The sequence below is a fragment of the Equus asinus genome, chromosome 13, assembly GCF_041296235.1.
Source record: "Equus asinus isolate D_3611 breed Donkey chromosome 13, EquAss-T2T_v2, whole genome shotgun sequence".
In the NCBI taxonomy this organism is placed as follows: Eukaryota; Metazoa; Chordata; class Mammalia; order Perissodactyla; family Equidae; genus Equus; species Equus asinus.
Genome location: NC_091802.1, coordinates 12,181,883 through 12,191,594, shown reverse-complemented (window position 1 = coordinate 12,191,594; position 9,712 = coordinate 12,181,883). Strand labels below are relative to the sequence as shown.

Here is a 9,712-nt window from a genome sequence, read left to right as displayed (position 1 = left end):
AAAATAAAACAACACAGCTCCCTCCCCTGCTACCCCGCCCCCAACCCCCCACTTGTCTGGGTATAAACCCTCGAGCCCAAGTTTCAAGGTCAGGGTTCTGGAAAGCTTGAATTATAATGAAGAAACAGGCCATTATATAATAAACAAGCCATTAGCGCTATATAGGTGGAGGGACTGGGTACTGGTTGGGTAGGAGAGGCTGATTGCTCCGGTGGTCATGGCTTATCTCTTTAGTCTATCCCATCATTAGATCAAAAAATGCGGTTTGGAAGTGGTTGTTACTGGAGGGCAAAGGAAAAGTTTCCATCCCCACTGAAGAAGCGGTAGGTGGTGGTGCTGGCGCCAAGTGAGTTCAGAGCCGCCCTTCCTCTCTCCAGTTATTTTTGGTCTTTGTGACCTGTAGGTTTCCTGTTAGTGGGAACAGAAGCGATAGGAACGAGTATCCATTACAGAAATGAATGCCAGAAGTCCAACAACCCATTCCCCTTGTCTCTTTCCTTGGCCTCTGAACTCCTCAGGCATCCAGGAATCTACATTCCAGTGGCCTCAGGCGCTTGGCCAGGTATTTTGTTTGAGTCTCATCTCATAACCCCTCGGCTCGCCCCCACCTGGCCCCGCAACTCCTGGGCCCCTCATTAAGCAAGTGTTTTCCTGAAGCAGTTTACCTACCACCAACCCCCATAGGCTCCTTACGTGAAGGTTGGGTGCTGAAATCTGGACTCGCTAGGTGGACAGAAGACGGAAGCCGCCCCAGCAGGTCCCTGCATCACGTGGGTCCCCTGTAGTCGGCCTCCTAATATCCCCTCCTTACGCATGCGCCCCTATCCTGAACGACGCTCTAAGCCCCGCCCTGCCCTTCTGGCTCCTCCCCCTGCTCAGGAGTCCCGCTCCTCATTGGAGAACTGCCGTCAGGGATGTTGGCCAGGCTAGCCAGGTGCTGACTCTTCAATGATAAAATAGATAATCCACGCAGAGACTGGCGCGCCCCTGGAGGGGCGGGGGGGCCAAAGGCAGTGCCGCCCCCCGCCTCCTAAACCGAACGTAGGCCCCTGTCCGGATCCGTGCGGCCCAGGCTTGGACTCTCGACTCGCAGCCAGCGGAGGCACGCCCCCGGGTGCTGATCGCCTGGGCCAGCGCCGGCCTGCTCTCCCGACCCATATCCCCCAACTAGGGGAAAGGCGCGGGCGCCTCACGCAGCCTCTCTGCAGCTTTCAAGCCTCGTCGGTACCTTCCTCGCTACCACCCTTGCCTCCGCGCAGCCCGGAGCCATCCGGCTGGGTAGGCAGGGGGTGGCAGGGGTGGGCAGAGGTGGAGCGTCCTGAGCCCCGCTCTCGCAGGGGCTCTTAGTGGCGGCAGCTCTGTTACCTCCCAGATGGCGCGTAGGTCCGAGCCCCCCGACGGAGGCTGGGGATGGATGGTGGTGCTCTCAGCGTTCTTCCAGTCGGCGCTGGTGTTCGGGGTGCTCCGCTCCTTCGGTGTCTTCTTCGTGGAGTTTGTGGCGGCGTTTGAGGAGCAGGCAGCACGCGTCTCCTGGATCGCCTCCATAGGAATCGCGGTGCAGCAGTTTGGGAGTGAGTCCTGCCCCTTGGTCCGGCGTCCTGCGACCCTCAGAAGGGGAGAGGGGATGTGGGGACAGCAAAGGGGAAGCTGGGGTTGGGGGGATGCTGGAGAGGGACACCTGAGATCTTGCAGAACCCCATCCTCTTCCCCAGGCCCCGTGGGCAGTGCCCTGAGCACGAAGTTCGGGCCCAGGCCGGTGGTGATGGCTGGGGGCATCTTGGCTGCGTTGGGCATGCTGCTCGCCTCCTTTGCTACCTCCTTGACCCACCTCTACCTGAGTATTGGGCTGCTCTCAGGTGAGACCCTGGGCACAGGCAGGAAGAGTCAAATGCGTGAGTCTTTGGCCTCTAGACTTCCTCCTTCTTCCTGCTCCTTCCAAAAGGCTTATGGAGAAGCTGAGAGAGAGTTTTGGGTGGCACCTGTGCCCAGAGGGGAGGTCTTAAGAAGGGTGACTAAGTGATAAACATGGTGGGGATGTTAGGAAATTCAAAGATGATGAATCCAGAATATACAAGCCCAGGCCCCGTGTGACTGGAATCTAAAAGGAAGAATTCCTGTAAAGTTGTGCCATTACTGTGGCAATGAAATACATGGCATTATCCTATTTACAGGTGAAGAAGGCTTTAGAAGCTTATGCAACTTGGTAAATGAAGCTCACACAATCAGAAATGGTAGAGCCCAGGGCCAACTCCAAAGATCTGTGCTGTTTACTTTACAAACACTATCTCTAAGCCTCCACAGTCCCATAAGGTATACTACCCCCGTTTTGCAGATGAGGAGATTGAGGCTGGGAGATTAAGTAAAATACACAAGGTCACATAGCTAGAAAGTATCCAAGAAGATTATAACCCAGGCCTGTGCTGTATTCCGCTGTTGGGCAGTCTTGGGATTACTGGGTGCCCTGAGCTCCGTAAGAGTCCCCCAACCCCCATTTCTCCCTTTTTGACAGGCTCTGGCTGGGCCTTGACCTTCACTCCGACCCTGGCCTGCCTGTCCCGTTACTTCTCTCGCCGGCGATCCCTGGCCACAGGGCTGGCACTGACGGGTGTGGGCCTGTCCTCCTTTGCCTTTGCCCCACTCTTCCAATGGCTGCTCAGCCACTATGCATGGCGGGGAGCCCTACTGCTGGTGTCTGCCCTCTCCCTCCACTTGGTGGCCTGTGGTGCTCTCCTCCGCCCACTCTTCCTGACTGAAGACCCTGCCGTGGGTGGCCCTGGGGCCCAGCTTGCCTCCCTTCTCCATCATGGCCCCTTCCTCCGTTACACTGTTGCCCTCACCCTGATCAACACTGGCTTCTTCATTCCCTATGTGCACCTGGTGGCCCATCTCCAGGATCTAAATTGGGACCCATTGCCTGCTGCCTTCCTACTCTCAGTGGCTGCTATTTCTGACCTCGTGGGGCGTGTGGCCTCTGGGTGGCTAGGGGATGCAGTCCCAGGGCCTGTGGCACGACTCCTGATGCTCTGGACCACCCTGACTGGGGTGTCACTGGCCCTGTTCCCCGTGGCTCAGGCTCCCACAGCCTTAGTGGCTCTGACCGTGGCCTATGGCTTCACATCAGGGGCCCTGACTCCAGTGGCCTTCTCCGTGCTGCCTGAACTGGTGGGGACTGGAAGGATATACTGTGGCCTGGGACTGTTGCAGATGGTAGAGAGCATTGGAGGGCTGTTGGGGGCTCCTCTGTCAGGTAAGCGGAATGGGGTTTCCGGGTGGGCCAGGGCTGCCATGTCATACATTTGGGGAGGGGACTATCCACATTATAGTGTATGTGAATATTGCCAACTGGTACAGTACATGGCCTACATGGCCAATCATAGCAGCCCTGAAGTGGGTCCATGGGGCAAAGAAATTGGGGCTGTGCAAAGACTAGGAGGAGCCCTTGACAGAGTACCTACAGCTTGGGTTTTCAGAGGACCTGGCTGGACCTGGCCAGACATAGCACGCTAGTGTCTGCCTGTTCCCTTGGCCCACTGGGCCCTAGCCCAGGTATCTGAGCCGTCTGGTCAAAGTTCCCTAGGCTCCAGATGACAGAACTTTCAGATCCTTAACACTGTCCTCTTAACTATTAACTGGAGGTGTAGAAGGGAGGGCCACAGTTGCCAGAAAGAAAGGCACAAATGTGCCTGACTCGATCTGGATCCCCAACTCCCCACTGGCTGGTTTGGAGGTCCTTTCTGAAGGCAGGACAGTGGTCAAGATTACCTCTTGAAACCCCTTGGGAAACTGGAGTTCTCAAGCTCATCCAGTCCTACCTTGGGAGTTCTAACTCTCCCAAGATGATGAGTTAAGGATTATTTTCTTCCCTCTACCCAAAAATATGTCTGAGCCATCAGTCCCAGGAAGCAGATCACCCATGTGTATTCCTTTTCTCTCTTGGACCTAGGCTACCTCCGGGATGTGACAGGCAACTACACAGCTTCTTTTGTGGTGGCCGGGGTCTTCCTTCTGGCAGGGAGTGGAGTTCTCATCACTCTGCCCCACTTCTTCTGCTTCTCAGCTCCTACCTTAAAACCCCAGGACCTTGTAACAGAGGCACTGGATACCAAAGTCACCCTGCCCAAGGAGGGGCTGGGAGAGGACTGAACTCCAAAAGGGCACTGTCAGACCCAGAAAGCCAGAGGTTGGCAGCTCCAGGTCTCCTTGGCATGCACAGAACCACAGTGCCTTAAACATCTTGATCTGCCTCCCCCCAGAGCACGCCTGGGGCTCCTGCAATGTGTGTGCCAACTCTTTGTATTATGTTGAGGACTCTCATCTCTTCTTTGCTCCCAGAACCTTTTCTGAGGGATCCAGGATTTTAGCCTGCTCCACTGAGCTGTGAAACAACTGTGAAAATCAAAGGCCAAGAGACTTATCGTGTTTTACATGTGATCTCTAATGTTGCCTACCAAGTTTCTTCTCTGAAGACAGATGTTTGGGAAAGAGAGATGCCCGTTTGAGATAAAACTGACTAAGAAAACTAGATAGTAATCAAAACCTCAAAAAGAGCTGGGGGCCATATGCTTGGGTTGGCTGAATGGGGTCACGGCTGGGGAGGGGGGTGGTCCAGGGGTTCTCGTGACCCAGAGCATTTTGACCTTGGACTCTGCTCTCTGGACCACAGTTCCTCCCACCTGCCTTCTGACCTCCCTCTTTCCCACTATCCCCTGTGACTTAGAAAAGAAATTAAAAGAATGGTGGGGACACGGGAGTGGGGGGGATTTGGGAGGAGCACTAAAGCTGAGAGAGCTGAAGTCTGGGTCTAGGATTCTTTTATTCCCCTCAGGCCAGTAGAAGGATACTGCAATGCAGAAAAGAGTTATCTGGGATGGGGACGGGGCGAAAGCACCCATGAGTCTCCCTCCCCGACAAACTGAAGCTGACAGGCAGACAACTTCTCAAAGATTCCCTGTATAATAACAACTTGGGCAAAGAGAAATGGACTGGCTGGACAGACAGATACCTTTCCCCTCCCCCGGGGCTTAGTGGGATCCTGTTCCTTTCAACTAGCCCTTTTGGGTATCTTAAGTAGAGTGTTTTCAGCGTCCTAAATTGGCTCACAATTGGAGCTTGCAGGAAAACCGGATAGAAATTCTTTATTGGGGGAGGGGCTCAAACAACATGGTCAACAAGCGGTATCCAGGGAGGAGTGAGGGCCTCCTGGCGAAAGCAGAGCAACCTGAGGAGCAGGGAGCAGCTCCCCCCTCTCAGGGGGAAAGGTGGCTGGATGTGAGGCTGAACGGCAGGAGGGCAGCGCTGCGGGCAGCCCCATGTAAATAAAGCTGCCAGAGAGGATGAAAGAGCCGCACACGAGGAAGGAGGCGGTGAAGTCTCCGGTCTCATCCCTTAGGAAGCCTGAGGAAGGGGAAAGGAATTCAGAAGGCTTGGACTCCCGGGGCAGAGGATGGTTGCGAACGCACCGGCTGACTCAAGCCCTTACCTGACAGCGGAGGGCCCAGAAGCCCCCCGAGGCTCATCAGCATCATCATCAGCCCGGTGGCTTGTACGACACCGCCGACGCCCACCAGCCCTGGGAGCACGCCGAAAACCAGCGGGGCGTAACTTCCGGCGCTCAGCCCGTAGGCCCCAGCCGCGGCCAGCAGGGGGCCCCCCCAGCCCTCCTCGCTCCGCACCGCGGGCACCAGTCCCACGGCCAGCAGCCCCAGCCCGGTTAGAGCCCCGAACACCGCCAGCAGCCGCGAGAGGGGCACCCAGCCCTGGTCCGCCAGCCACCCGCAGACCAGCCGGGCGCCCGCGTCCCCCACCGCGGCCACCGCCACCACCAGCGCTGCCCCATACCCCCCCAGGCCCCGGTCTAAAGCGTGAGGGGCCAAGTGCACGTAGGGGACGAAATAGCCGCCCCCCACCAGGGCCGTGCCCAGAGCGAAAACTGAGAAGGCCCGGCGTGTGAAGAGACCCAGGCCGAGGGCAGCTAGGGGCCCGCGCGGTGGGGCCGGGGCGTCGCCAGGGAGCGTGAGGGGGCGCAGCAGGGCGCCACAGGGGGTAAGGTGAAGGGTAATGGCGCCAAGGAGGAGCAGGGCGCCCCGCCAGCCGAAAGTATCAAGGAGGAACTGCAAGGTGGGCGCCAGGAGCAGCGAGGAGGCCCCGTTGCCCGTGAGTGCCAGCCCCACGGCCAAGACTCGACGGCGGGAGAAGTAACGCGAGAGAGTGCCGAGGGCAGGGGCGAACACCAGGGCCCAGCCGAAACCTGCGAATGGAGAGCACGCGGTGAGGACAGGCACCAGGATGCCTACCCCGGCAATCCCAGCCCTGCGCTTCGCAGGAGGGCCCCATCCCGTTGGTCTCCAGCCCCCGACAAGCTCCTATCTCTACCATCTTAAGGACCCCAGTACCCCTCTCCCCTCACCAGCGAGGACGCCCAGGCCGAGGTAGAGGTGCAGCAGACTGCGGGCGAAAGCCGAGAAGACGAAGCCAAGCGAGGTGAGGACGCCCCCAACCATGACCACCGGGCGCGCCCCCCAGCGGGTACTCAGGGCGCTGCCCACTGGGCCTAGAAGGGGGCGGAATCAACGGAAGACACGCCCCTGGACCCCCAAACTCGCTCCAACACTTCTCATTGGCTGTTTGTCTGGCCTAAGCTCCCCCCAGCCCAATAGCTCTCCACCCTTTGACCTCAAATCCCACCCTTCACTACAACGTGGTTCCACCGGTCTCCGTTTCTCAGGTTGTCTGGTAATCAGGTAGGTCCTCCACCACTACACCACGGCCCCTCCACCCCAGTTCCCGCCTCCCACCTCGGGGCCCCCCTCACTGGCTGCCTGCTGGACGGCCAGGGCCAGGGCGCTGACCCACGCTGTGTCCTGAGCGCTTCGGTCAAAGTGCTCCGCGAGGTCAGGGAGGGCAAGACCCAGGGAGCGTAACAGCCCGTAGGAGAGCCCATTCACCGCGAAGGCTGCGGCCGCCACCACCCAGCCCCAGCCCCCGTCCGGGGGTCCGGCCGGCTTGGGGGTCATCGCCTTCTGGGGGAGGAGGAACACCTATGAGTGAAGTCTCCACGTCTGTGCCTCCTCTAGGGATCTGGCATCCCTGAGATCCAGCTTCTGGCTGCTTGCCCAGGATGGGCACGTCACCCTGAGCAAGATAGGAAGGGAGGAGGGAGCGGGAGCTAGGCCTAGGGAGAGGACTCCTGGGTTCGCGCAAGGTACCGGGAGGGAGTGACAGCCGAATCCCGCAGGTCTGGACTCCCCCTCCCACACACACCTCTTCCCCCTTACCCGACCTCTCCGAGCGGTGGGGGAAGGGGAATGACGAGGAAAGGCACGGCCTGGTTTTCTCCCCACTCCCCGGGCGGGCGGGTTCTCAGAGGGGAGCGATTGCAGAGATGGAGCCCAACTTGGACGGGCTCTCTCCGTAAACAGAGAGCACCACAGGGGGCCTGAGCCACCTGGGACGCGGAGGGAAGGAGGGCGGGGGCGAGCTGAAACCATCAACCAATCCGCCGAGCTGCGGGTGAGGCCAGACGCCAGATCCCACGGGGATTGAATTATCCACACCCACGCCCACAGTCCCCGGGAAGGGAGTGGAGAGGAATGAATGCCGCCCCGCCCACCCTGCTCAAGTCCACGCACCTGCCGCCTGCTGCGCACGGAAGAGACGAGTGGTTTGCAATCCCCAGGAAGCCCAAGGTCTGTAAGCAACGCACGGAAATAGTGGTCCCCCCAAAGCCTGAAGGGATGAGTAGTTTTGTTCTCAGGGAACGATGCTGGAGGACCAGGTAAATCTCAGATATCAAATCACAGACCTCCACTGAGTGCTTGTTCGGTGCTCAGCAGTGGGCCCTCAAGCACGGAGGGGAAGGAAGAGGACTCCGTTATTATATGAGAATCTGCAATATGCCAGGTAGGCTACACGTGTCATCTTTTCATCCTCACAGTAACCCTGTGGAAGTGTCATCCCCATTTTACAGATGAAGTGACTGAAGCTTAGAGAGGTTTAGTGACTTGCCCAAAATCCCCCAGGTTAAAAATGGTGAAAATGTTTGAATTTGAGTCTGTCCAACTGCTCGACTATACAAGGACAGCAGACCTAGGACTGAAACAGAATTTGCCACGGTTGTGGGAAATGGTCTGGAGACAGTTTGGTGCCAAACTGACCTGGAGATGGTGGAATCTGTGCAGGGCCAGAGAGTTTATGATTCTAAGATAGGGGTTACTGGGAATAGAAAGGATCCTTCTGATCAGAATTCACTAAAGATTTAGATTAGAATTTTGAAAACAAAGTAAGAAATCCAAGAATTGAACCCAGGCAGTTATTTCCTGAAAAACTTTATAAAAAGTATCCTTTTTAATTAGGATTAAAGTTACCATTGCTTCACTTCAGCTGTTTGAACCAAGAGGTGTGTTCTTTGGTTTAACTACATATTAAACGGTATTAGAGAAAATTGGTCAATTTACAGTTTGGGCTATGCATCACACGACAGCCACGTGATGGCAGTGTTTCCTAATTGTTGAGAAAGTAGCTGCAAATAAAGAGAAACAGCTTCTTGAGTAGTGAAACTGTAAACCTAACACACAGAGCATGACCTTCAATGGCTCTCCACAGCCTATAGGGAAAAAAATCAAATTTCTCTATTTTGGGTTTAAGGCCTTTCACAAGCAAAAGTAGAGCCAGACTACCTTTCCATTCCATCTCCTTCCCCTCTCTTGTGCATCCTTCCATCAGCCATTAGCATCCCACCTGCTTTTTCTCACTCCTGAACTTTCGCATATGTCATGCCCTCCGCTTGAAATGTCCTGGACGGGGTATAGGAATCCATGAAGGTTTATGGTCCTGCACACACGCTAGGAAAGTGGTCTCACCGGTTTCCTAGCCTGTGGTGCTGTTGTGAAAGGCTCCTGGGAGGTGGAGCCAGCAGATCCTCAGCCACCCAGGATGGCAGGGAGCCCACTTCCTGAGATGGCTGGTGAGGACTCTGCTCAACGAAGCCAACTGAAACAAATCACTCCCCCTCTGTGGTGAAGTAAAAATGCAGGGCAATGAGGAGACTGTGCCTTCTGGGTCTGGGAGCTGTACAGAGTGAATACCTTTACAGGATACTTATGAACGCAGAGGGCATCCCAGAGCCTGAGACTGGGGTGATTGGCTGTGAAAGGGCACATTCCTTTTCTACCTCATGTTCCCTATATTCTTAGCCCAAATTACCATCACTATACATCTTTTGCTCATGGAGCTAATATAGTATTGAGGTTGGGAGAATAAATTCTCAAGCCAGACTTCCTGGGTTTGAATCCCATCTCTGCCATTTCTTAGCTGTATTATTGTGAGAAAGTTATTCAACCTGTTTGTGCCTCAGTTTCCTCATCTCTAAAATGGGGGTAATAGTAGTAGCTACCCCATAGGGTTATTATGAGGATTAAGAGTCATTGTGTATACGTATGTGAGTAAGGGATTTACAACAGTGCCTGGACCATGATATGTATCAGCTGCCATTGCTGCTATTGCTGTGACTCAGAGGGACCTGGCTAGACCCCACAGCACTGCTGCCCCTGCCCCCATGGCTCTGTCTACTAATGCCTCAAGGTCAAAGAACCACAATGGTCTGGTGAGTTCTCAGTAGAACCTCACAAGTTATAAGATGTGAATGGCTACAAAAAGAGGTTAAATGGGATTTGTGTGTGTGTGTGGTGAGTGGTTTTCTTAGCGTTTTCCAAAG

The 9,712-nt window shown here is 55.8% G+C and overlaps 2 protein-coding genes and 1 long non-coding RNA gene across 9 annotated transcripts; 2 read left to right on the top strand and 1 right to left on the bottom strand.

Annotated features, from left to right (window-relative positions):
• Positions 1-893: 893 nt before the first annotated feature.
• On the top strand, positions 894-4,798 carry SLC16A13 (solute carrier family 16 member 13). Of its 2 annotated transcripts, none has more exons than XM_014861477.3 (5): positions 894-1,278; positions 1,373-1,571; positions 1,713-1,856; positions 2,510-3,247; positions 3,944-4,798. In XM_014861477.3, exons 2-5 carry the CDS (start codon positions 1,373-1,375, stop codon positions 4,141-4,143), a joined length of 1,281 nt encoding a protein of 426 aa, XP_014716963.1. In that variant the 5' UTR covers positions 894-1,278; the 3' UTR covers positions 4,144-4,798. The 2 variants fall into 2 exon arrangements, with proteins under 2 accessions (XP_014716963.1, XP_044600742.1); XM_044744807.2 differs by having other exon boundaries at positions 1,693-1,856; positions 3,944-4,792.
• Positions 4,799-5,120: 322 nt separating this feature from the next.
• SLC16A11 (solute carrier family 16 member 11) lies at positions 5,121-7,556 on the bottom strand. Of its 6 annotated transcripts, none has more exons than XM_014861476.3 (5): positions 7,275-7,555; positions 6,812-7,019; positions 6,407-6,550; positions 5,480-6,247; positions 5,121-5,394 (listed from the first exon to the last, which is right to left on the bottom strand). In XM_014861476.3, the coding sequence occupies exons 1-5, from the start codon at positions 7,485-7,487 to the stop codon at positions 5,165-5,167; spliced, it is 1,563 nt and encodes a 520-aa protein (XP_014716962.3). In that variant the 5' UTR covers positions 7,488-7,555; the 3' UTR covers positions 5,121-5,164. The 6 variants fall into 6 exon arrangements, with proteins under 6 accessions (XP_014716962.3, XP_070338566.1, XP_070338568.1 ...); XM_070482465.1 differs by having other exon boundaries at positions 6,812-7,016; XM_070482467.1 differs by having other exon boundaries at positions 6,812-7,131; positions 7,275-7,451.
• Positions 6,129-8,377, top strand: LOC123276036 (uncharacterized). The gene is made up of 3 exons (XR_006512278.2): positions 6,129-6,267; positions 6,382-6,740; positions 7,566-8,377. It is a non-coding gene; the product is annotated as an uncharacterized lncRNA (long non-coding RNA).
• The last annotated feature ends 1,335 nt before the right edge of the window (positions 8,378-9,712 follow it).